The 14797-nt window shown below is 41.9% G+C and overlaps 1 protein-coding gene across 1 annotated transcript; it reads right to left on the reverse strand.

The window, feature by feature from the left end:
• Positions 1 to 1582: 1582 nt before the first annotated feature.
• Positions 1583 to 14052, reverse strand: CLBA1 (clathrin binding box of aftiphilin containing 1). The gene is made up of 6 exons (XM_032981675.2): positions 13995 to 14052; positions 12272 to 12940; positions 8594 to 8742; positions 6970 to 7099; positions 5632 to 5745; positions 1583 to 4266 (listed from the first exon to the last, which is right to left on the reverse strand). The coding sequence occupies exons 2-6, from the start codon at positions 12737 to 12739 to the stop codon at positions 4099 to 4101; spliced, it is 1029 nt and encodes a 342-aa protein (XP_032837566.1). The 5' UTR covers positions 12740 to 12940; positions 13995 to 14052; the 3' UTR covers positions 1583 to 4098.
• Between the last annotated feature and the right edge of the window lie 745 nt (positions 14053 to 14797).

Raw genomic sequence — 14797 nt, forward strand, 5'->3', positions numbered from 1 at the left:
GCTAATACAAATTACACCAGTGACTTCAGGTTTAAAGGTTTCCATCCTCTTCCTGGTGCGGAGCTCTAAAATGAGATCCTGACTCCTGCCACGAGCTTCGTTCTGTTGATGAGACTGCACTGGCTGCTGCTGACGGACCAGGAATTCCTCCCACCTTTCGTCCTGGAACCTGCTGACCACAGCACGAGAAGGTCTAGAAGTAACTTCCTCGCAGGAACCGAGTTTGGGCTGTGAGGTGGTCACCGCTGTGACGTGAGCCCTGTGACCGCCCCGCTGAGCAGGACGGAACCGACGCTGCGGGGCCGGCCCGCTCTTGTCCTGAGGGGTCCTGGAGTGGAGGTATGCTGCAGTTTAGGCTTTTAAGAAAGTATTTTTGAAGTACTGATTTTGGGTCGTGTTGAGATGTTTGAAAACTGGTATACTTTGATATACTTCAATCAATTTTAGCCGCACTGAAAGGTCTGAACTTAAAAAAGCATGCTGAGCAGCACAGCTCAGCGCAGCACTGGTGTGAAATGTGGCTGGCCAGGGAGGTGCAGGTACTGCCCAGGGTCCTCTGTCTAGCTCCCTAGTCTGTGTACTGGAAGTGACACTTATAAAACTTTCCAGCTCAAGCGAAAATAAAAGTGCATAGAAGAACATTGGTTCTGTGAGGAATAAGAGTTACGAGTTGCAAAAGTAATTTTTAGCTATTAAAAACCAATATTAAAGGTGAAGAGTTAGGCTGAGATGCAGAAATGTGTCTGTAAAGTATGTGCAGGGAGCCTGGAACTTTTGGCATTTAGGTATTTGCCCCGTATTCACAGACGTCTTGCCTTTATTGAAAAAAATGCTGCAACTTCATTCCATGCATTTTTCCCTCCTTAGGACCCCCCTCTCCCCCCGCGGGGCGCTGGGCTGGGGCCGTGCTGCCGGACGGGACGGCGGCTTCGGGGGCTCGCACCCGCGCTTCGGGAGGAGCCAGCTGCATCTGCTGGCTGGGTGGGTTGGGTTTGGTTACTTTGAATCCTCCAGAGTGGATCCAGCAAGTTAAAGTCAGATCCGTAGTGAAGTTTGGGGGTTTAAAAATTTATTCGGACGCAGCTCACTTTTAGCCAAATTCCCTCTGCCATTTTAACGGGAATAGGATTACTTCAGGAAGCCCTCCAGTTTTAACAGTCCCTTAAAAAATGGATCTTCACTATTAAACGATGAGAGTGCTTTTAAGTTCTGTATGACCCTGTACTTCGAAAAGAACATTTAAACTTTCACAAGACTTTTTATATTAGGAATATGCTGTTTCCAAAACAAAACTTCGCCTTCCTGCTTTCTTCAATTTTAAGGATGGGTTGTTGAAATAAGCTCTCTAAAATTTTACTTCTGTTGTGGAGTCAAACAGAATATGCATTGAAATGTTTTCAGTCTTTAACAATGTAGTTCTTTTTTTGCAAAACTATTTATAGTGTTCCTTCTACAAAGGAAACATCTCAGTAATTACATTACTGGTTTGAACTTTTAAAAATGGGTATATTTTCCCTGTAATCTCAGTGGAAGAAAAGGGCATTTCTGCCTAGCTCTGTCTAAAACTTGCCTTGCTTTAGTTTTCACTTTCTCAAAATCCGAAGCAGATGTCAAAAGTTGTATTTGCCTTCCACAAGCACAGAGCACAGTAACATGTTTAGTTCATCAAAACTCAGTATTTCACAGCCGAGATTAGAAATGATGAAATCTGTAGTTTAAAGCATTCTAAGAAAAAAAGTTTTATTTTCTCCGTGCATCATTTTCACAGACGGAGCACCTGCAGCAGGAGTGGGTGCACAGCAGTGGCTGGGCGCTGGGGAAGGCAGGAACAAGCAAATGACTAAAGGAAATGACCAGCTGCTATTTGTGCAAAACACACCAGAGGGGATTCCGGCACCCCTCATTGCCCAGGGGAACAGCAAAGGCAAGGCTGTTTTCTACTGTGCAATATACCTGAAAACAGGAAACTAAAATTTGGCTTGTGTCTCTGAGCTTGCTCTCTTGTCAGTCAAGAGAAACGGTGCAATTTTATCTTTGTGAGTACCCCCAAGTATGCCGATTGTGTCCAAATTCTGATGAGGGCTGGAGGGCTGCCAGGACTCCACAATCATGAAATTGAATTGAATTATTTTGTAATTTCAAAGCTGCTAGTCTTTTTCTCTGAAGAGACGAACTTGTTCATTTCAGACTGAGGACAGGGGACAAAAGGTGTCTCAGCTGTGTAGCACATGTTTATGGGCAGTAAGGGCTTGGGTGGCCCAAAGCAACTCTCCAGAAAAGAAAGACCTGAAAGGTGGAGCCCATCACCTTTGGGTCCCCAGCAGGTTTTTCTCCCACTGAATCATAAAGGGCTGAAACTGCGTTTTTCTCCAGTCTACCTTGGACAGGGCTGAAAAACCTGCTGCTATGAGGGAGAGATGATGTAATCACCCCGTTGTGGGGTAACAGGGCAAAACAAGCTTGGATACAGTCGTCTGGTGGTAGCAAAAGCAAACTGGGAAGGTATGGTGCATCAGCTGGTGCTATACATGCTACACGTTGCCTCCTTGAGCCCCTCTTGCAGGGTCCTGCTTTTCCAAAAGCATAAAAATGGGACTTGATTATTACTTGATTTCAATGTTTATTACCAACCTCAACTATCCATTCCTCATTTATTGGCAATTTATTTTTTTGTGAGTTTATGACTACAACCTATTTAATACATGTTTAAGTGTTCTGAAAGACATACAAAGGAAATTGAAAAGTAATTCAAATCCAGTGTTAAGTGAAAAAGTTGACCGTGCTCTTCCATCCACGTGGAGTTTTCAGTCTGGCACTGCAGAACTGCCTCTAGGGCCAGGGAAGCTGCTGAGCCACTTCCAAACAGCACTTTTCCAAAGGGCCTGTTCCCATTTACTGAGCAACCAACACACAGTTCATCCTATGCCAATAGCACTGAGGTGCCACAAACATTGCTAAAGTTGTTATAATAACCTTAATTTCACCACTGAACAGTTTACTAGATTAAGGGTTGGAGTCTGCCAGTGCTTTGTAGTAGTCTTAATTTGAAGAACAGAGTAGTCACATCATTAAATAATAGATTTAGTTTTGGAATATCCAGGGTTTTTTTCCCTGCTTTTAGCACATCGGTTGCAGTGCTTAGAAACTCTTTAAAATAAAAAGCCATATAAAATTCTCAATCAGAAGGGCCAAAGCAGTAAATGGTTTAGTAACTTGCATAAAAGTTATTACCAATGAATAAATGAAGCTTTTGCAGTTGGCAAGGAAGCAGCGTGGATCATAGGAACGACAGTGAAGTGCATCCCCTCTGGCACTCAAGTATGCAGGAAGAGGGGCAACATAGTCGATAGTTACAATAAAACTTTAAAAGGGCAGTGATTTACAGCAAGTCCTGAACCAGAGCTTGTTAAGCTTTAACAAGCGTGGTTAGGCGTGGTGTAAGTGTTTGATAGCTGGATTAATCCAAGAAGTCCTGTTAAAATCAGCTTCATAGCAGTGATTTATTTCAGTTAGAAACCAATGCCAGAACAAAACTTTTCACTGACTCTACCCTTATCAGTAGGCTTTATCTGATAGAAGTTAAAACAGTTTTATTTTCCTAAACTGCAGTGAAAGCCACCAGGTGTAGAAGGCTCCTCTCATATTCAGCAGTGGCAAAGTAACAGACCTCAGCTGATCCAAACTGGACCAAATATGAAGAGAGATGGTGACAAGGCACACCACAACACACCTGAGGTGTGTTTAGATTTTGGCAGGGAAACAAGGTTTTTCATTGAAGGGGCATTTTAAGGCCTGAAAGGTCAGTAGTTAGGAGAGTAGTCCACCGGAGTATCTTTAAAGTGTGACTGCAGCTGCATTTACTGTAAGAGACCTGACTGCAGCAAAACTTAGCAGGACAAAATTACACTTTTGACTTCACAACTAAATATAATAAATATCTTCTCATAATGTGGCTTCAGGTACCTCATATACAGTAGTATGTCACTTTCCTAAGGAATATCATGTAGTCTATAGTACCTAGCCAGTAACAAAATGAAGGTAAACTGCATTCAGTTCCAACAGAAAGAAAAAGAAAAAAAAATTAAAAGTGCATTTGGTTCAACAAACATCACTACTGAAAAATTTCATTTTTAGGTTGTGTGCAGTGAAAATGTGCTTCTTCCTTGGGATTGTTATATATTGCATGTTTCCATTTGGCGATGTGGTTTTCAAAAAGAGGTTACAGGTAAAAAGATGACCATGTCTGGAATCTGGTGATACAGAAAGCTGAGTGAAAAAGAAAAACTAAATTAACTCACTGTAGGATGGAAAAAAAATTGATCACTTTGCATATTTCTATCTATTTTTTCTACAGTTTTCTTAAAAATAAAATTAGCATAATAAAAAAGGAACATAATTAGGAATATAAATGGAACACATCCCACTACATCACTTTATTTAAAGTTAGAAATGGCAACATACCTTTCCTAAGGAGCTTTACTTTGAAACACCGAGCTGCAGGGCTTGTTCTTTCCCTTCAGAGGCTAGTCCAGAAAAATACTGTCCATTTACCTTAACTTTATATCGGGATTCTTTTTACTTTACTCGTCCTTCATCTACTGAACCACTTCTTTGCATAAACTCCGTCTCTGTATTTTACGCATTTCCAAGTATGTGTCAGCTACTGTGATCCCACACCCATGTACTCATTGAAGAAAACTGAATTATGAGGGAGTAAACAGGACAGTCTCTTTCGGTTTTCTTTCTGAATTCTCCAGCCTAACAACTCTTACACATAAAGTTCCCAGCATGGCTATACATCTTCATTGTCCAGTGCAGTAAATAGAATAAAACAGAGCAATGCAAGTGTGCCTCAAACTGTGCATCTCCACAGCAACAACAGTTGCTCAAGTTTATTCTCTACTGAGGAAGGGACCTTGAGTTAAGAATATTCATTCAAAACACTTTGTTAAAAACAGAATGTGACTGGTTTGGTTTGTTTGTTTGTTTGTTTTGGTTTTTTTTTTTTTAAGCAATAGAGAACAACAGAATTTTCCCTCCAGCTTGCATTGCTTTAGCAAGAAAGAAACATAGCTTATTAAGGCTTCTTTGACCAAGACATAAACAGACTAACAACAAAGTATTTCAGTTTCCTTTATCTGTATGTTTTGTAACACAGCTTAAAAACAATAATGTTTACAAATCCTTATAACATCAATTCTGCCTTCCTCCTTAAGTAGCTCCCTTTTCTCCTCAGGTAAACAAGCCAAATCTGAATCATTCTAAATATCTGAGACGCAAGTTTGAATGCAATTTCTTTTCTACCAGCTTTGCTTCTAATGTCTCCCTTACTGTGTATTTTAAGAGTCAGTTACAATCATTATTCTCAGTGATCGACATGCTGATCCTTCTACAGACACACTCATCTTCCTTTGCCATCAGAGCATCCTGACTACATTTTATATATTTCTGCTCTCTCTCAACCAATAAGTAATTTGGCCCAAAGTCCAGCTTATGTAATGAATAACCTTGTATTTCACTATCCCCCATATAAAGTTGCTTTGCATTTGGTACATTATATTGTACCTTTTCTAAGAACATGTAGAATATACTCTGGTTCTCTGAAGTGCTTACTTTCAGAGCCAGTCTTACCTTAGTCTGGATCAGTGCTTTGCAGTCATTAATACCGAATCCATCAGATCTGAAGTCATCATTATCTTTAAAGTTTGATTCCTCAATAGTGTCATCCTGGCTCTCCAAAAAGTCCTAATAAAATATAATTTACACGTTCTTTACTAATTTCTATCTGATCCCAAAGCATATAACCTAAAGAGAAGTTTCCCTCAAATAACAATAACCACTAAATTCTACTTTCTAATTTATCACGTGCCCCTCTTGCATTAAAACAATTTTATGCCAAAACAAATTCCATATACATGATTCTACATAATTGTGACTTTAAAAAAAAAAAAAAAGCCATTTCCAATTAAAACTAGTCTCAACCTACACCAGAAAATAGCTGAGAAATACATCTTCATCAGTATTGTTAAAATACTGTTCCAGCAACAGAGAAGAAATAATGACATAAATTTAAGCTGCCTGGGCATTGATTTAATGCTGGTGTATCTATGGGCATGAAAGGAACAGAAGGGAAGTTTAACTGTGTTGGAGAAACGTCTCCCATTCTCTCCTGTTCTGTAAAAGTAACTTTCAAGTGCAGAATAGGTCCTGTACCTTCAACACTGTCGTTCTGTTTGTATATACCTTGCATGAAAGGTCAAATACATCCATAAAATCAAAATTGAACACAGTAACCCCCACCATGCTTCAGCAAATTACCAGCTGAAACAGTTACTTCTGAAAACCACATGTGACTAATTCATCCCAGCTAAAACAGGTTGAATACTAAACCATCTCTGATACCTTTATCTTCTCAAAACAAGATAAAACAGAGACATTTCTTTTTGAGATCTTTCAATTCTGTTGGTTTGGTCTCAATTCAATTTAAAACGTACTCTCCCTCAAGCCTTGCAAAAACAGAATAATCTGAGGAAGAGAGAAGTGGAACACTTTCAGTTCGTATACAGTAAAAACATACAGTAATTACTTAACAGCTTCTCCAATTGAAATCTAATTTTCACTTAATGGAAAGATATTAGAGGCTAACAATTTTCTCATACTCTGAGCAAAAAAGGAAATTCTTAGCGCACACACATCTGAAAGCTAATTCTACATTTGTACTGAAGGTGAACGAAACACCTAACGAGGCGCTACATAGTGGAGACCTCACTGTAAAGACGATCAAAATTGGATCCTGCACAATTTCATAACAATGAGAAAATACTAGACTATCATTTTTAAAGGCTCTCTGCAAAAAAACTTGACTCACCCAAACCTAGTTCCTCATGCATCTGCACGTATAGCTTGCAGAAAATCAGATTCATAACCAAGTGTTTGTGCTGGCATACTAGCAAACCATTGTTCAATTACCTTTTGATTTGCATCTATTCCAAGAACACTCAAGAGGTTTTCTTGGCAATGAGATTTATTCCAAGGATGTCTTAAACTGAGGGTATTATCAAAGTCTCTAAGTGTTCTCCATATGTTTCCAGAATCAATGCTAGGAAAGAAAACACAATTTGAGGTTATAAGGTGTACAGATTCCAGTGAACATATATAACTTATTTTCAGTACGTACAGTTGTGTACTAGCCTACTGTGATCTAAAAAGCAACTTATCTTAAAATGCTTTCTCCATTAGTTCAGACTATCAATCCAACGTGCTAATAGGCTTGCGTGACAATGGAAATAGTAAGTCAACAGAACTATACGTTTGGGCTTCTCAGATAAGAAGTGCATTAGAAGCATGTTTCAGAGATTGTTATATGCCAACAACTTGCATTGTGCAATTGCTTCTGCAAAATGTGGGTAGAGTTCAGCCCTGTTGATTCTGCACTTTGCATTTTCTGTCTCTCAAACCTTTCTCCTTCCTATTAGGCATGCTTCTCCACTGCAGCAGCCTGTGCTAGGTGGGTGACCTGCATCTGCTCTGGACACTCACATACTACAAAACAAGCCCAAGGCACACACTACTGAAACAGTGAGAATTAAAGAGTTCCCTCTGCGTAGCACTTTGGGTTCTTACATTGCATTCATCCTATATAAATCCAGTTGCTTTTTGCTTAGTATAGGATGCAATTATCACTGATCTTAGTTACTCACCACAGCAGATCAGGGCTTTTTGTCTATAGCTGGTACTCTGCTATAATACTGCAGTCCCTTTTACATATATGTGATATTTCTCCACAAGTTTGAGGCTGATTATAATGCACATACAAAGGAACTTACTGAAAGGATGCCTGCATTGAACGTTTTAACTGTATTTCTTGTGATCCTTATGACATTTCCAGAGTATGGTCTGTCCCAGCTTTCTAGATACAAAGCCTCATATGTATGCAAAAATAACTACAATACTGTTCAGTAACTACAATACTGCTGAGAAGCTGCTGATCCTTCAAAAACATGTAACAAAATCGAAAAGCATTCCAATTGTCTTAAGAGAAAGCTAAGTTAATGATACTAATTGCTATTAACATAACCCCGGGGAAGAAGCCTGATGCACCACAGATTCTGAAGCCCATCTGGTTAAACATGAGAAGAAGATACCACCTGGGAAAATGGAGAGAGGAAAAAGAAATAAGCGAGTGGGCTGTCGGTAGAAGCAGCAGCAGCAGCAAAGCTCCTTCCTCAGATGATGGAGAAATAAGTTGGATCTGTTGTAAAGAAAGGACAAGGGAACAGGAAGAGCAGGCTGCTTGTTGGGTGTTCTGGCATTCCAGAGGCTTAGTCATAAGAAAGCACACCAACAGCAGGAAAAACCCTGAACAGGAATCTGTGATTTTTATATATTCATTTCCTTGTTTTCCAATGGCTAAAGCACAATCCATTTCCTTTAATTGGTAAGATCTATATGCTGAAGAGCATGAGATTAAAAAGATTTTTAAGTTTACCTGCAAGCAACACTGATTTTTAAATTATGAAATAAACAATGTAATTAATTGCTGAGGAACTTTTTTTTTTTTTTTTTTTTTAAACTGTTGATCTAAACTCTTTACCAAAGTTGATTCTTCACAAATTCAGGAATCCCAACATCTTCATTATTTGTATCAAGTACTTGATCTAAGCTTCTTATGCTCTCTCTGGACTGTGATACAAAGACTTCTGGAAAGCCCAACTTAAATATATCCTCATAGCTGTGGTTTGCCTAGAAAAAACAGAGTTTTATGACACGTTACACAGGCCATCCCCACAGTTCATGAAGGACTTAGTCCAAAGACTACAATGTTTCTAGAGACTGTGTTATTGATTGTTTTTCAAATTTGTATTAATATTAATGGCACAGAGGGACTGAGCCCATAGTTCAGTGTTTTGAATATTTACCTAGAATTAGAGGAGGAGAAGCAAGAGTGCAAGAGTTTATGACGAACCTTAGTTGCTAGCTCCTTAGTTTCTAGACTGGTTTGCCTATTAGCACTCAAGAATACTCCTTCTGCTCAGCTAATCCAGTCCAGGTCAAAACTGATGTATACATCATTTCAAAAGCCTGTTTTGCTAACTGAGTATTTGAACACACCTAATTCAGCCAAATGTAACATAACTATTTAAATGCTACAGCTACCAGTAAATACTTGCCCTGTGTAAGTTCGCACGAAAGCTGGAGTATGTCTCTATATCCTTGCATTTCCATCAAACTTTTTCCAGCCTATGTTAAAAATTAGAGCCAGATTTACACACTTGTTCCCCTCCTCCAGCAGTAATAAGGAGGAGGTTTGGAGGACTGAACATAGCCACAGGAGTGATCCAAACAGGCCTACTGGAAGTAACAGACTTATCTGAAGACTAAGAAATACATATACAAGGAAAAATGTGTGTCATTTACATCCTATCCTAAAAGGATGTTATCATGCCATCTGGTCCAGAAGCTTTGTCCTTTTATTCCTTCAAAGAAGGAATTACTGCAGTTTTCTAAATCAAAGCAATTAATGGACTTCCACACCCTGCAGAGGGACTGCAGTCCAGGAGCAGCAATGTTGTGTGAAAACTAGAGAATGAAACCAGTCAGTTTGTTTTCTTTGCCTAGCAATCAACAACTTAGTCTGAAAAACATTAAATAGGAATACTCCATATTTTAGCAGTTTCATTTCATTGCAATTCAAACAGCGGAAATAAATGGAGATATTTCCTCAGTTTCATTATACTGAACTCAGACAAGCGCAGTGAGTACTGAGAGAGTGCGGATTTAATCTAATGATGAGCAGGCAAAATCAACAGAGTTAGCAGAAGGCTTCTGTACTTCTGAGCACGCTTCTAGAAATAGAATTTGTGCCCCACACTGCTCCCTCCTGAAGTAAGGCCTTGCTAAACTGTCTATCCTGAAGGACAATTGCTGGAACATTCAAAGAGACCTGGGCAAAATCCTTTGAATCTTGTCCAAAGTGTCATAATATTTTAAATCAACTTGTAAATTCTTTCAGTAGACTTAACTTAGAACACGGATACTATATGGAGGAGAAAGATGTCTGAGAAGCAGAATTCCATGAAAGCACACTTGCTAAAGCATACATGGAGAATCATGGTCAAGTGAAAAAATAAATATTTTCTAAGTAGGTACCAAAACCTAAATGGGACGGGAGCCAAGGAGAAGTCAGGCAGCTGCTCTTAGTTTTGGGGCGGGGGGGAAAATCACAGCCACAGAAGTGTGAATCAAGAGAAGCACAGGTCTGCCTCCTTCGTATTATCTTTTTGGAGCCTGTGATGTTCCTGCGACAGGCAAACAAGTCACTCGCTTACAGTTTAGCCAGCCCAGATGAAAAATGCAAGATTGTTTTTTTTTATCACTTTTATTATGGTCTGCTCCAGTGGGTGTTTCTAAAACAAAATTTGGGTACATTTTCATTTAACTCATGGCTTTGTACTAATTATAAAAACATGAATGCACGAATTTCACATCCATGTTTTTTGACTAAATCCCCTATATTGTATTATATCAGAACACTCCAGTGCTTAAGCAAGTGCACTAGGCCCTCTCACAAAGGCCAGGATTTAAAGAACACATGAAAAATCAAAAAATCCTTAAAGTTATTCAGTCACGTAGGCAAAATATCCAGCTACTGCAAGGAAATGAGTGATTGTTTTCATCTTAAAATACACACTTCTGCTCCAGATTTACGTCATTTGATTAACTGAAGCATTAGATATATTGAAGGTCAGACCTCTGACCTCAGATGATCTCTAGAGGTCCTTTCCAACCTACCTGGACTTTTTCCTAGTGACCATAAAGAAGACAGAGCCCCAACCTGAAGAGTTTATGATCTCAAACAGACAATATGAAAAGCAGAGGGATGAAGGACAAGCTACGCATATATTCTACATCCAAAGAGATCTCCAACAGCTCTGCAGCTGTTTCTCTACCATGAGACAAGAAAAGACAACTTGAAACTCTAGGCATGGACTAACTTATTTAGCTTGTACTGGACATTTCCTTTTGCCTTTAATAAATGCAAAAATAAATCAAAGGCTTCAGTAAGATTAAGATCTACCACTTCTGGAAAGAAACCAAACAATCTGTTATATTCTATTTCAGCTCCAGTCACTACATACTCTCTTTTTTCAACATAACACTTCTTGTTCCCAATTTCTAGCATTACAAACAATTTAAGTTCTCTTTTTATGCATACCAGTATCTTGTGACCTCCACTCTATCAGTGTTGGACAGCTTATTCCACGTGCACCTTTGTGCTTTCCCTAGTAATACCTCTGCAACAAGTGAAGCTCCCAGGCAAGGGCAAGAAATGCTGTCTCCAGAAAACCCTCAGTTCCTTACAGATGCTAAAACACATCTGACAAACTACAAGCAGTAAGCTATTACTGCCACTGATTAACCCTGGGGAAGTCTTTGTCGATTGCTCTCTTTTTTCAAATGTTTTAATTTAGGCTAAAGGTAGTAAGAATGAGGGTGGTTTATTTTGTATTTGTACATTCTTATTTTGGTTTTGTTACTTTGCTTCACTTTGGTGACGCATCTTTGGTAAACATAGAAACGCATTAATTGTAACAAGGTATAACCCCTAACCTGAACGTTTTTTTGTGCTCATAAGGACACATTATATTGCTTATTCAGATTATTAGTTCTAACATTGTATGAGAGAATATAACTTCCTATGCTAAAAAAATGAATGATACTAAATTATTTCTATTCATCTTTTTGTGTCATTAACTTCCATCCACAATCAATCTAAAATTCCAGGAAGACTATTGGATAATTCAGGCAGTATATTAAATAACAAAAGTTATTTTTTTTGCCAATTTCTAACTCAATGTTATATTGGTTTACTTCAATAAGCTTGCAGGCATCTCATAGAATTTTTGTCCACCCTGGTTTTGTCACCAACCTTCCCAATTTTTTGTTTCCTGTGCTCATTCTTGTCCAGCTTTTAAATTGCCCGTGCTTCAGGGCAAGGTTCATCATTTCTACGTGTTTACTTATTCCTAGTGTCTAGGAGCAAAGCAGTGCATTGCAGTCTTTAAAGCTCTTCAGCAGGATAACTTAAGTATTTGTCAAACACTGTAAAGAAGTTGTTTCTGTTCCACTTGAGTTAGCTGCAAAGTAGCTTGACAGTTTCTCTCCCTGTACAGCGTTATCCTCTATAGAGGAGACATTCAGATACAAATCTTGAGATGTAGGAAGCAGTAACACAAACATTTCTGCTCTTTGGTTTACTATTAACACATACCTCATTTAAAGAGCTGGAAGACTCCTGTATCCCACTGTGGAGAGATGGTTCGGAACAAAAGTGACCAGCAGAAGTGCTACAATGTCCGCTGCTCACGTCCATATCAATGCTGTTAGTTTTTGCTGACTTCACCAAAACTTCAAGATTATGCCTGAGTCTCTCTGATTTGTCTAAGGACCCCTTGAAGCCTTCAAAATCACCCCAGGAACCGCTGAGCTCTGAGGTACTGTAACTGCGCTCAGAAAACCCCTCACAACTTCTCCCTTTGCTATTCCCCACAGAGAGGCTTTGCTGCATTACTCTGAGATTAACAATTTCTTCATTATTTGTCCTTTCATCCAAGTTACAGTCACTTTCAGCTAGAGACAAACCACCCACTTCAACTACTAGGTCTTTTAGAGACATCTGGTGTGGTGTGTCTGTATTAGTAGGACTTTCTACCAGTGACAGGTTCTGCATCTTTTTCATCTGTTGAAATCAGTACTGAAAAAAAGGCTACTGAAGCTCAGTTGCATTAGAAATCAGAATGTTTCCAAAACAGAACCAAATTCTTCATTTCACCCCAAAGAATAACACTTCTGCTAAATCAAAACAGGATGTCCTTCAGCCTCTCCTCCAGTATCAGCATGTGCATGTTATTCAGTCTCACTTTCTGTGTGGGATATTAGCCTGCAAAGAAAGAATTATAAATAAATACTTCTGTGATAAGGCCTGTGTAGGAATAAAGACAGACAGCTGATAAGGTAGGAGAAAGAACGCTCAGGTTAAAACAAACACATTCCAGTACTACACAATTGAAAACTGCCGTAGACAAAATTACTTAAAACTTACACAACTATCTGCCCACACCACAAGCAAGCCATTAAATTAGTGAACGATATTCAGAAAAACACTTCACAGACGTTGCTGGATATTAACTGAGCAGTGACCGAGTATACAGGAGACAAACCGAAATAGTTACAGATAATATTCAACACTTATTAAATATTGCCCGTAACCGTTTTGCCCGCCTCACGCGCACCCGCTCCCTGCTCTTTCCGTGTGCTCGGCCGTTCCCCGGCCCAGCGGCGGCTCAAGAGCAGAACGTGACCTGCGGCAACACGGGAACTGGCCATTTAATGCTGTGAAAAACACAATGCTTCCAACTACGTAAAGCAAGGAAGGCAGATTTAACCAGCTCAGTTTGGCACCTGTAAATTATCCAGGCAATACCGCGTTTGTCATTTTAGATTAATCCCATCTCCTCGAGCATTTTTCCGACTGACAAGTTGCTTGGGGGGGGGTGGGTTAGGAGCTGCGCTTCTGAAAGACCGGCCGCTGTCCGGTGTTTTCTGGGCTTAACAGACAGAACCAATCTTGGGGTTTTTCCACCCCCCGTCCCCCCCCCCCCCCCAAGTTCACCTCGACGGCGGCTCAGGGCCGGCCGGGCCGGCACCACGGCTCCGGTGGGACCCCCCCCCTCCCCCGGGCGGAGCGGGGCTGCCGAACCCCCCGCCCCGCTCGGGGAAGGGGCTCCCCCACCCGCGCGGTGACCGGGCACCCCGGGCTGAGCGCCGGCACCTGCCCGCCGCGGGGGGGGGGGGCGGCGGGGGGGCTCGGCGAGCCGCCTCGCTCCGCACCCCCCGGGGAGCGGAGGGTCCCGGCCGCGCCTCAGCTCCCGCCGCGGCGCCTGAGACCGCGGGGGCGGCTCAGGGCCCCACCACCCGTGAGGAACCGGCCTTACCGGCGATCCGCCGCCCGCTGCACACCGGCGGGGCGCCGGGGGCGGGGCCTGCGGGCCGGTACCGGCCGGGGGCGGGGCCGAGGGGGCGGGGCCTGCGGGCCGGTACCGGCCGGGGGCGGGGCCGAGGGGGCGGGGCCTGCGGGCCGGTATCGGCCGGGGGCGGGGCCGAGGGGGCGGGGCCTGCGGGCCGGTACCGGCCGGGGGCGGGGCCGAGGGGGCGGGGCCTGCGGGCCGGTACCGGCCGGGGGCGGGGCCGAGGGGGCGGGGCCTGCGGGCCGGTACCGGCCGGGGGGCGGGGCTTTGGCGGGCCCCCGCGGAGCCCACGGCGGGGTGAGGCCGCCCGGGGCCGTGGAGCTTCAGCCGAATCTCCTTCCCCGCCCCCGCTTCGATTAACCCCTCCCCGGTTCTCCCGGCCAGGCCCCGGGTCGCCGCGGTTGATTTCACCGGTGAAAGCCACCGGGCCGGCTTCCAGCCAGCAGGCCGACTGCTACCCCTCCGGGAAGAGATTCATTTAAAAAAATTGTGATGTGAAAATGAAAAGCATTTTTTTTTTTTTTTTTCTCCCAGCTCCTTTCTGCAAGCTGGCAGGCAAAGGGTGCACAGTTTGATGGCGGTGGTTCGTCTTTGCCTTTAATTTGAGGAGAGCTAAAAGCCCCACATAGTCACAGAACTCCAGGAAAGAGACATAAAAAAAGTAACAATCAATCCACCCAGTAATATAACCTCCTGATAAAATGGTGGAATAATTCTAGAGTATATGCACTAAACTCAATTTTCCGGCATCAGGACCATCGGCAGATTTT

This window comes from Tyto alba, unplaced genomic scaffold (assembly GCF_018691265.1).
Source record: "Tyto alba isolate M040663 unplaced genomic scaffold, T.alba_DEE_v4.0 Super-Scaffold_29, whole genome shotgun sequence".
NCBI lineage: Eukaryota > Metazoa > Chordata > Aves > Strigiformes > Tytonidae > Tyto > Tyto alba.

Coding starts and splice junctions, on each gene's coding strand:
- CLBA1 (XM_032981675.2), bottom strand. CDS start 12,739: ATGAAAAAGATGCAGAACCTGTCACTGGTAGAAAGTCCTACTAATACA. Junction 7,100..8,593: donor TTTGTGAAGAATCAACTTTG/GTAAAGAGTTTA, acceptor TTTCTTTCCTAG/CATTGATTCTGGAAACATAT. Junction 4,267..5,631: donor AAGCACTGATCCAGACTAAG/GTAAGACTGGCT, acceptor TTTTTCACTCAG/CTTTCTGTATCACCAGATTC.